General features: G+C 27.1%; 1 protein-coding gene across 1 annotated transcript in view; it reads right to left on the bottom strand.

The window, feature by feature from the left end:
* The window catches only part of LOC107445612 (A kinase anchor protein rugose), a gene marked incomplete in the record, with an annotated part of 233809 nt that overhangs the window by 9284 nt on the left and 211897 nt on the right, over positions 1-12628 (bottom strand). Inside the window, 8 exon segments of the mRNA XM_043047936.2 lie at positions 2757-2829; positions 2951-3103; positions 4288-4407; positions 6202-6342; positions 8315-8427; positions 8759-8874; positions 8959-9061; positions 10701-10818. Coding sequence (XP_042903870.1) covers positions 2757-2829; positions 2951-3103; positions 4288-4407; positions 6202-6342; positions 8315-8427; positions 8759-8874; positions 8959-9061; positions 10701-10818 — 937 coding nt within the window.

The following is a 12628-nucleotide window of genomic DNA, read 5'->3' as shown; positions in this document are numbered from 1 at the left end:
CAAAATTTGCATGTATATAGTGAAAAATATATATATATATGAAGCATGTATGTCAGGAGCACTAAAAAAAAATTGAAACAAAATAGAGCACATTAAGTAAAAAGTACATCCCATAAAAAAAAACAGAAAATAAAATGTAAAGAAAAAACAGGACAAAACACAAAACTAAGTCTATAAAGCGAGTTGTGAATTCAAATGAACTTACATGTACGGGAAACTTTCAAGAATTATTTAAAATCTTTTTGTAATACGACTGCCAGATTACAAAATATGAAAACAAAAGTATAAATAGAGGGATTTCGTTTTATGGCATGCTCTTACTGCAGTACTGAAGCTTATTTGATTTGTTAGATACCAAGGATTGGCCCGAAAATGGATGTGAGCTAGGTAATAATATTATACAGGATAATTCAAAGAAGTTTATAATTGATAAAGTTGATATTGAATTATACAATTTTAATGATTTTTGGAAAATCAATGTTTATTTTTTTTTAAAAAAAAGAGAGAGAGAGAAAGAGAAACATGATTTGCCTGAATTAGATTTGCACATGGTAATAATATAAATTAACAAAGAGGTTTTTAATAAATTTATTAATAATAACATACAATTAACTCAATGATTTTACATAGAATTTAATTACTTTCCATTCTTTTCATTGATATCCACTGTTTTTTTTTTTTATCAAACTTTGATAGAATTTGTCTATTTTTTTCTTAAATAAACAAACATTACTACAGATTCTTTTCATTTGATTAATAATGGCATTTAAATAGATGCTTTAGAATTCCAAGTAAATAGTTTATTTATATTAAAATTAAAATCATTTCTTTAGTTTTATGTTCCTGTAACTGCGAAAACTTTTAAAACTTATTAAACACATAGTTTGTGTATACAGATAATGAAGAAAAGACTTGTTCTTGCAAGAGTAGTTCAGAATTTATTTTTTTCTTTTGGTTTTTTGATCTAACTTAATTTACTTTCATCTGACAAATTAGGTCTTTATCTTTATAAATTCAGAAAAGTTTTGAGCTTCAATAAAATCAACTATATTTTTAATTTTTCAGTGATTTGTTAGTAAAATAATTACATCTATTTTAGGTAGAAATATTAAATATTTCAGTTAATAATATTTTCAAGTAGTATTAAATATTATTAATATATTCTTAAAAGTTTTAATTTGCATCATTAAAAAAACAATAAAATATCTTATTTTAATGTAAAACAAATCATGATTTTTGCTAACCCTGAGTGTGCGCAATATATTTAAATGCAATATGAAAAAAAGTGGTTAGTGGTTAAGCATGAGGATACTGACCCATGTGAATGCTAATTGAAATCATACATAATATTTAGTTAATTTCCTGTTACTATGCATTACTATATAAAAAAACTAATAAACTAGTATATATATATACAGTCAGACCTCGATATATGGTCACCTTAAGGGACATTGCAAAAGTGACCTTATAAGCGGGGTGACCTTTTAACCGATTCATTAGCAGTTCGTAACTAAGCATGTAAATAGTACACATTATAACTTTTTAAGAATAAAATTAAAACGAAAACGATCGGCCATAAATTAAATATTTAAGTCAGCAAATTTTAACAGAATTAGTAAAGAATTAAAGTTAGTTAGATTTTCAGAAATTTTTTTTAATTTAAAATAAAGCTGTTTATAAATTTCCTCAAAGTGTACATACATACATTACATCTTACCTTATTTAAAATAATCATTTATGCAGGTCTGTCTCGTTTTTGGTTTCATTTTTCGAACAATGTTTTCTAGCCTTTGTAACTTCTCAAAATGTTCCTCAGCTAACTCATGGTTTGTAAAAAAAATTTGTATAACATTGAAGGCTTTGTATTGCATTGAAGGCTTCCACTTGGGTTACAGCTACAGTCTCAGGATCACTGTCATTGTAATCACTGTCCACAACTTGTGAAACAATTTCAGAAATTGTAGCTTGTTCGTTGGCTGCAACATTTTCTTAGAACTTGAGAGGGGTAATTGCCTTGTACAGAAGTTAAATAAGATTTTGTTAGAACAGAGCTTCCTTCGCCTCAGATAAAAATTACCTTATAAGCTATAACGATTTTTAAAACTTGACCATATATCTGATAATCTGTAACAAAGAATTCCTATTCAGTAAGGCGGGACTTTGGAAAAGTGACCTTATTTTCGGACGACCTTATATCGAGGTCTGACTGTATATGTATATATATCTATATATATATGCAATGTTTTAAAAAAATATACATATATAGATTTTATTCTTATTTTCCAAAATATTGAATCCAACATGGTAGTAATATTAGTATTTAATTTACATCACACTAGAGTTTTGCAATGTGCTATTGGGGACAGTTTGGGAAATATCTCTGCGGATGAACACATGACATCACAATTTTGATCCTTTGCAGAGGGGTGGATTTCCCACTTTGATAGCTCAATGGCCTGCATCTTGCAATTTACAACGGAACAGCTTAAGAAGAAACTATACTGTGCATCCTTGGGCCCTTCGCAGGCTGATCAAAGTGGTCACCCACATGCTCACTGATCGCAGTGAGTGATACTTGACTGGTGACTAACTGGGTACTACGTCTTACAATCAGTTCACAGTGGGACACAGACTAACATGGAAAATTCATAACAAATTTAAGTCATGACCCAAAGGTTTAAATTCTTCAATCTATAAAAATATTTTAGAAATAAAAAAAATAGCTAAAATAAAAATAATAATTTTGATAGCCATACCTCTTTGTTTGTAACCAAATATAAGATCAATCCATTGATGCAGCTGGCAGGAAACAAATTCAGATTCCAAAGCCTACCAAAAATAGATAGCTAAACGTAACTCAAAATTATATGTTATTAATTTAAAACAAAAGTTAGTATTACATTTAAAAATAATTCGATAAATTTAAAAATATTTTGGACAACTAACGCACCATTCTGTTGATACGGACAAACTCCTCTGGTGTGGAGGCCCATGGTGGAAGAATCACATCAACCACCGGTACACCGTCTTCTTGGCAGCCTAACTGATAACCATTTTTATTCATGAACATTTCAGCCAAATAGAAAAATTCAGGTATCAATTCCTGAAAATTATACACAAGATATTTACAACTTACATGTTTTCAATATAAAAACTAAGAACACATTTTAAGTTTATAAAAAGGGGATATTTCATCTTTCAGAAATGTCATATTTGCAAACTTAAAAAACAGATAACTCAGACGAAAAAAATCGCATAGCTCCAACAATTTTTATTAAAATAAGTCTAAATGCCGTTCCTTCTTACTCCAATTTTTAGTAATTAGTTTAAAAAATTAATAACTGGGTGTTATGGTCATAACACAATATGAGTTATGCTCATAAGAGCTAGCTTTTAGTTTTTAAAATTTTTGAAAATCGGAGTGATTGTAAATTACACCCAGACTTTTTTCACAAAAATTAGAATAGCTCGAATTTTTCAACTGAGTTTTAAGCTATTTAAGCCTGCAAAAACTAAATACAACGTTTGTAAATCGTGGAATTGCCAAAAGGAAGAAGAGTAATGATAAGTTCAGAGAAAAAGAAAATTTCTTAATGAAATATTACGATAAAACCATCAAATTTCGTTTGTTTCGAAATGCGATTATGGGTCTTAATACAATTTAATTAGAAACTATGAAATTTCTAAACAGAAATTCGATTGATAAAGCAAACTGTGCAATTGTAGAAACGAGAATATTAATTTGTATTAAAACAAATACTAACATTCAATTGTAGAAACGATAATATTAATTTGTATTAAAACAAATACTAACATAGTTAGCCAATTAATGATTTTTATTAAAGTGCCACAGAGTTAAAAGTAAAAATGCTTTGGATTTTGTTTACCTACAAAGATTAAATACTAAAACAAGAGTATAAATGGCAATTAAATATATTTTTCAACATTTATTGTATAAAATGAGAAAAGATAAAAAGTTGGGTTTGCAAAGATATGTACAAACTTAGTAACATTTTTTGGTGAGACTAAAAAATATAATTTTTAAAAATATCTAATATTTATAATAGAGTAATATATTTTTTCTTGCTTAAAATCATTTTTAAAATGTTAAAATATTAGAAATCACCAAAAATTCAAATGAATGGAGAAAGACATATGAGCTATTCTGTTTTAAAGAGAAATGAAAAAGGAAGAATTATCATTCATTAAAGCAAGTCCCTAAACATGAACAAGCTGAGGAACAAAAACTTAATCAAAAATTCATATTATTGCAACAACAAAAATTACTTTAACATCTGAAGTATCTCTTTGGCAATTTTTCCAAGCCTGAGCTACAGAATGGAACATCCTGTTGGCATGATCAAATTTACCTCCTTGCAATGACAAGAACATGGTTGTAAATGGCTCCTAAAAATTAAATCACATTTATTATTAATTTTAATGACATGATCTAGTGATAAAAATATGGAAAACAACAAAAGGTTTTAATTAAAAACAAAATATCTAATAATTCTATAAAAAAAATTCAAATTCCTACATTATTTAAGAAAAAAAATCTACTTACAAAGTAGAAATTTACTAACAAATTGCAAGTGAATAAAATTCTACAAGATTATTAAGATTTCCTTTTTTAAAGCAAAAAAAAATATTAAAGATGTAAATTTAATTTATAAGCTCTTTAAAATAATGAAGAACCAGAAAACTAATAATATATTGGAAATTTCAATTGTGAAAAGATAAAATTGTGCACAGATAAAAAAAAAAAAAAAAAAAAAAAAAAAAAAAAAAANAAAAAAAAAAAAAAAAAAAAAAAAAAAAAAAAAAAAAAAAAAAAAAAAAAAAAAGAGCACATTTTAGAAATAAAAGGTAAAGATTAATTCTGAACAAAATTTGCATGTATATAGTGAAAAATACAAATCTCTATCTCTGATTGAGACAGATGAACAACATGGCAAAACAGCAATTGCATTGCTTTTGTAATTCCATAAGAATAAAAAATAAATGTTATGTTCTTTTAAACATAATCAGTTATTGGAAGCTAAAGGATTATTTAAGACCCCAGACTTCCAAATTTCTGAGTCTTACTAGAAGTGATCCCTATTTAATATAAATTTCTACTTGAACTGTATACATAAAAAATTTTATGATTTGGAATAAAACACATTGAATAACTGATTCAGCAATTATAAATCCACAAAGAATTATAACTAAAATTACTATTTTCATTTAAAATTATTTTCATTTTGTAATTCTGCTAACAAAACAGAAGAAAAAATAAATTTTTTTTTTTGCTGTTTAATTTTTTCCAAATAAATCTGCTTGCACACTATTTTTTCGTTTTGTTACAGAAGACCACCTCTATTTATGACCCCTTTTGGGAGGCACAGAATTTTTTCCATAGACTTTATCTTAGAAAAAAACTTTAAGACCTCTCCCACCAATCAGGGAAGCATCCACACCGAATGCAAAAAATGTCAAATAAGGAAACACGAAAAAATATCAAAGCAAAAAATTCAAGAAAACAAATAAGTAGATTAAAATGTATTCAAAACATTTGTGTGAGACTCTTATTTTGAGAGCTTTTTTGACGATACAACCTCATGTTGCAGTCAGAGTGCACTAAAAACGTGCTATCAATGATTTACTTTCAGAGTTGAAAGTTAAATTAGAAAAAAACATTTTTTTAGAAAAAACAAGCATCTCCTATAAACAAACCTCTTCACAAATTTTAAAGCTAATTTTTATAATATAAAAAATTAAATGCAAACTTAAACAAAAAATATTTTATTTATTCAAATAGGTTCAGTTGGAATAATTTTTATAGATGCTGAATCTTATTCATCGATCCATCTTTTCATGAGACCAACAGAAGTGGCATTTATGCACCAAGAATGACGCTGACTAAAAATTAAATCCTTTGCGAAAAACCATGCACCTTCGATAACAATTTTGAGGTCAATGGAAATAACCTCTAAGAATGACCCTAACCTCTATCAACGACCATTGTACCGTGGAACGGAAAGTGGTCACTACCTAGAGGTTTCACTGTATTATTATTATTTACTTTGAATGGCGAGGGATGCGTCATAACTTACCACCAACTACTTTCTAGTATTTGATACACTATAGTGCATAAGAGGAATTACTGCCCAGATAAAAAACAATAAAAATTAATTACTATAGTATGAGAAGGCAACTTACCACTCTGACTAGCCAGTTTAAAGTGAAAGCAGATGTTGAATAATGGGTCCCAAAATGAAAGGGAGGTATTGTTTCATGTTCCCAGGTTTCATAACGCTCCTCAAAAAATGCTTTTCTGCTAGGATTAAGCGCTCCTACAGGCTGAAATAAATAAATTACGGTTTTTACCACCATAAAATAAAATTCAATCAAAACAAGCTTTGTAACAGCTTTTCTGCGTTACAACCTATAGTATCAGTGCTGTAGTTGGTAACGCCATTCCCCGAAATATTTGATTTACAGTGGAAAATTTTTTTAAATATTTGAAAAAAATTTCAAACATTCATTTTTTTATTCGTTCTCATATTTAAAGTCAAACAAAAATTTCTGCTCAGTTCTGGGAAAAAACAATTCTACTCTGACAGAAGTGCAGATTGTACTAATCATATTCGAAAGGACAAATGAGCTTTCAATTCTGAATGATTCGTTAACAAATCCGAATGATCGGTTTTCATTAATTTCATGAGGTTTGTAAAATTTTGAATATTAAATGACATTATTTTTCTTTACAGCTCTGTTTTACATATTCTATAATCTGGTAGGCAAGGAAATCAATCTAAGAACAAATAATTATGTTCCAGTAATAAAAAAAAATTAAAAAAAAACTCAGGAAGTTCACTTACTTTTTATTTTAATAAAGATCCTTTTAAAGTAAGTAACATAAGTTATTATTAATGTGAACTTCTATTACTGTTAAACTCTTACAAAACAAATTAGTATATTTTTTTTTTTGTACATGCATGTATGTATTTTCTTCCTTCTAGATATCAAGACAAAGTGTTTAACAGATAAGTAGTTAATAGTGTTTTTCAAGTGCTAATAAAGAATTGTATAATTGGTTTTATTTAATCGAAATTTATATGGTTAATTTAATTATATAATTATTTTATCAATAGCTTTTATGATGAATACACAAAATATAAAAAAAATGCAAATTGGGAAAAACCTTTTTTTTAAAAAGATAAAAAATAAATGCCTGCATTTTTTAATTAAAGTTGGCCAAGTAATTTAAATTGGTTGTTTTTCGGCTTACATAAAATCAGTCAAATATAACATATATGCTATAAAAAGATGAGAGTTCCCCAAATATTTTTTCTAACTACAGCACTGTATAGTATACATTGACAAAGTGACAACTTTTAGTCCTAAAACCACAAAATTTTCCCCTATGGGCTGCATCTCACCTACTAATTGCTTTCACAAGAATTTTGTAGGGATGCCAAAACTGTTATGGATAAAACTGTTAAACATTGAAGAGAAGGAAATTCTTGATAATCTTCTTAGCCATTGTGATTATTCAAAAATTTTGGGAAGGGTTAAAAAGTATAAGTGCAAATTACTTATGTAAAACTGAATTCATCTCACATGATTTAAACGAAAATGAAGAAAATAAGGAAAATGAAAAAAATAAACCAGAATTATGGAAAAAAAATCAAGAATAATTTTTCTTTGGATTCTGATTTTAACACTTCTGTCAATGCAGATGTAAATCTTGAAACAACTGAAATATTATTAGAAAATAATTCAATTATATATATTTTTATTTCAAATCTATTTTATTCTTGTTATGCTGACTTTGAACTCAGCAAATTTTTATGAATATTTTGAAAAATATATTCTTTCTTTGTAAAGAAAAAAAAAACTCAAAGTAATTAAGTCTAAAGACACAACATTATAAGATAATCAAAAATTCTTAAATAAATTGTGACATTCCAGATCCTGAACATTTTTTGCAGTCCTCGAAAATATGAACAGTTTTGTAATTAGAACATAAAATACACGGTAACAATTTTATAAAAATGTTTACTCTATGTACAATAACAAAAAACTGGTTAGTTATAAAATCTACTCAATAAAAAAGCAACATAAATATTCATTACTATCCCAATAATAATTATAAGGAATTATTCAAAAACTATTTAATAAAGTAAAAAGCATAATTAAAACACAATGGATGAACATAGTAAAAAAAATGACATAGTAAATTATTCAATAATAATATGGCAAAAAACTGCACTTTTCCTTATCTGAGTTAAACTTTGTTAAAAATTATGTAAAACAAAATTGATAATACCTTGGAAAGATCTCTATAGTTACTAGGTAGGCTAAGATCCAACTCAGGTGATTCATAATTCGTCAACACCCAGGGGAAAACAGGGTATTGGTTCAAATCATTGTAAGTTCGACCTGTATCATAAAAATATAAATGTACGAAAGCTAAGTGCAAAATTTTTTAATTTTTTACTAATTTAAGAGTCACAAATGTAATGAATAACAACCAAAACCAAACTAAACCAAACCCAAAAATGTAATGAATATAAATAAATTTGTAATTATTATAAATTTAGAAATAATTGTTTTATAAAAGAATTAAATTATAATATTGCTTTAATTACAGCAATATTTTTTGTCAGTATCACACTGAAAATATCTAAATGAAAAATAAAACTCTAAAAATTCGTTTTCTTCTAGGAAAAAAAAAGAAAAAAAAAGAAGAAAGAAATTTGAATGAATTTACCAGCAATAGTGTTTAGGAACATAAGGTATTCAAAATTTGTTATTTCTCTTCTTTGCCACTTCTGCGTCATGTTGGATTGTTGGAAGATTTGGCGAGGAGACATTAAAGATGCCCTCCTGCACATTAAAAAAAATGGCATGTTTAGAAAAATAGAAAAAAATTCAAATAATGTTAATAATTATCTTATAGAGTATAAATACCTAGTTTGAGGAATGCCATATTTAATTCCAACACCAACACATGGAAGGGCTTTCACAACTTTTTTCACAGTTAAATGATCCATGAAAGCAAGCATTATGGAGGCTAAAATAAAAAACAAAAAAATATAATGATAATCAGAGAGCAAGGTTTAAAATAAAAGAAAATGTATTTATGTATAAACAATAAGCATACCTGCTGTTTTCAAATAAATAAAATAGAAATCAGTAAATTTTATAAATATACAATCTCATAAATATATTCACCAGTTAAACGGACATCAAAACTATGTGCTCAGCTCAGAATATTTATACTTTTTGAAAAAAAGAAACTGTGATCAAAATAACAAGGTTTTAAACCATTTCAGACTGCTGTAGTAGAAACGCAACATTTTATTACGATATAAGAAGTACCATTATGAAAAGGGATTAAGTTTAAATCAATTACCAATTTAGTTTCAAAACATCACAGTACATTAATTTTAGACAATTTTATTGAAGCTTAACAATGTCAATATATTTGAATAAACACACCTGTGCCTTTTTTTTTCCAAGTTAAATTTTGACAATGAAATAACTGGGTTACCATTGATAATTTTTTTGAAAATAGCTCATAGGAACAATGATCTTGAATGGGTAAATAATAAATTAATTTGTTAATTCTTATAAATATTAGGAGATAGTAATTTCAAAATTTTGTAAATAACTCATATAGAGTTGAAATAATTAGAAAATTATTTTTAAAAATTCATGTTTTTTTTTTCCTTTTGTACTATTATTTTTTTTTAATAAATTTTAAAATATGTAATATAAGTTTTAATTAAGAAGTTGATAAGCCTCACATTTTACACATTTATTCAGAACGTATATATCTGTCAAAATTTGCTCTCTCGAATCTTCTAGATTATAAAATATCTCAAACTTTGATACTAAACAAAATTTTGTAATATTGTAAGATCATAACAAACAAAACATAATATAAAATAATAAGTATATTTATTCAAAAAAATTTTTTTGAAGGGAGTTGCTTCAAGTTATTTATACCATTCAAGTTACTCATTCTAAAATATAAATAATATAACTTGAAATTTTAATAATCAGTAAAGAATCAAAATACTTGTCTATTTTAACTGTTTTATACTTTTTTTTTTAATTCTGGTATTTTTAAAATCATGTAAAAAATTTTAAAAAAATGATGGATTTTTTACTTTAAAAAACGAAAGTTATTATTATAAAGAAATTGTGAGTAAAAGCTTCACCATCATCGCTTTTGGCAATTGTGCTCGCAAATTTTTAAATATTTTATGATTTAATTACGATTTATTTGTAGATCAATGATTCATAGAACGTTATTGAGTGTATCCCGCTGACATTTGAAGATAAAAAACGCAAAAGGGATATTTTTTAAATTTTACAGAGCTGTAAAAACAGTCTTAAATGGTCCTCTCAGGCGAAATTTATAAAACTGACTACAACGACTATAACTATTTCCACACAACAAGACAGAAATGTGCGGTTTGCTGCTCAAGCTAAGGAAACAATTTATATAATTCTTCAATTTTTCTTTAATTAGCAGTGGCATCTATTGACGAAACTTAGAGAGAATAAACAATGGTTTTCTAAGCAAAACGCAGCAAACTAGTTATTTCCATCTCCTGTTTTTCGCTATTCGATTTTTTCTTAATCGATGGTCGCTTTAGAGCCATTTACATTAGACAAACAATAATTATATAAATAAAACTAACTTCTTGAGGCCAGAAATATTTCCAGAGCAACATTTTGCAGTAAATATCGCCTCGAGAACACAGCTCGTATCTCACTAAAATGCCACTTCCCATGGACATGATCACAATATTTGATAACCTGAAAGAAAGAAAAAACTTTTTAAAATAAAGCACAAAATAAATAAAGTAAATATTATTTTAAAGGCTACGAAAAAAAAACACTTAAATTAATGATGATCACATACAAATGCAAGTAAAACAGGAGATAAACACAATAAAATTATTAAATAACTTCGTTGAAAAAAATTCTTGAAGCAGAAGGTAAGAATTTTATTGTAAATACCGAAAATGAGAAAAATAATTAAATAAAAATAAAGTCAGGCGATAATTTCGTCAAAAAACATTATACTCGAGAAGCCCTTATTTTTAATAATAGAAAAAAATTGACATTAGTATCATTTTTCTGGGGGGAGGGGACAGAAAAATGGGACAGGTATTTCCGACTTCGCACGAATATTAAACACAATAATAAATACCTGAATAACGAGTATAAATATATATTTTTAAATTAATATCGTGAGATGAGAAGGAAGACTGTATGAGTTAAGAGAAATGTTTTCGACATAAATTTTTTTTTCTTTCAATAAAGCGAAATATACTAAAAAAAATTCGTAAAACTTTTTAAATACTTTTTTCCTAAAATTTAACTAAATTGAACGATAATTATTTCAAATTAAATATTTTTAGCAGTTGTTCGGTGACAACTTTAGGTTCGAAATGTCTTCCCCTATATTAGTAATTATTTAGTGATAAACATTCCTTACAGGCACCTAAAATGAAGAACATTTTCTTTGTTTCCTAACATTTCGAAGGCTACGAACATTTTAAAACTGAATCTTCAATAAGTCTTCATTTAAATCTCAATTATAGAATACATTAATCGAAATGGAACTAACAAATAATTTTCGTATTTAAATTCAAATAGGTACTTCTTGCATATCTCAATTTTAAATATTTCAAAACAGTGTTGAATTGAGTGTGATACATACAATCTCTGGCACAAATTTCTGATATTACTATGGGCTCTTCCCACGTGACATAACAATTACGAGGGATCGTTGAGTACTATGGTTATGTCAAGAGCCGTGGTGGCTCAGAGCTTCGCTTTGCAATGAGGTGAATCGGGTTCGAATCCCAGCAATGGCTGGTCGATACGAATTCCGCACCCGATTCGCACCGACCACAGTGCTAAACGTAAAATATCCTCAGTGGTAGACGGATCGTGGATTAGAGTCCCTTTGCAGTCAGGCTAACCGTGGGTGGTTTTCAAGGTTTTTCTCACCATGTAACGAAAACGCGTGTTAGTTCCATCAAAACAAATCCTACATGAAGGCAAACCTCTCCCAATACTTTCTGAAGCACCTGTCTTTTGTATTGGGTTAAAAATTACAAGGCTACGGAGTTGCAAATCCAAAGATTGGACTGGCTGTTCAACGAAGTTATAAAATAAAGTTAAAATATTGTTCGACTTTGCTAAAACGAGAAAGAAAGGCACTGTTTTTATTTTTCAATAAAAGACCTAAAAAAATATTTGTGTAATTTGTGTACTTAAGAGGCATAACTTTAAATTTGATAGCCGTACAATAAATGTATCAAGATTTAATTTGAAATGATATTTTGTTATTCTGCAAATAGAGACATTATCATTTAAAGTAACATTCAAAAGGTTGAAATTTACTTGTTTTTAAATGAATAGAATTTCTTGAAAGATTGCAAAAATTGGTAAAACCATTAAAGTTACTTTTGTTACAAAAGAATATGAAAACATGTCTCTATATAGTATATGGTTTTAACTTTTAATCTTGAATAATTTAATAGAGGAATGTATATCGTTTTATTCTTTTATCATTTACACCCACTAGAAAGAATAAATTATTAATTGATAATTA

Source organism: Parasteatoda tepidariorum, chromosome 4, assembly GCF_043381705.1.
Source record: "Parasteatoda tepidariorum isolate YZ-2023 chromosome 4, CAS_Ptep_4.0, whole genome shotgun sequence".
In the NCBI taxonomy this organism is placed as follows: domain Eukaryota; kingdom Metazoa; phylum Arthropoda; class Arachnida; order Araneae; family Theridiidae; genus Parasteatoda; species Parasteatoda tepidariorum.
Note: the sequence above shows the minus strand (reverse complement) of the source record. Positions and strands in the feature narration are given on the sequence as shown.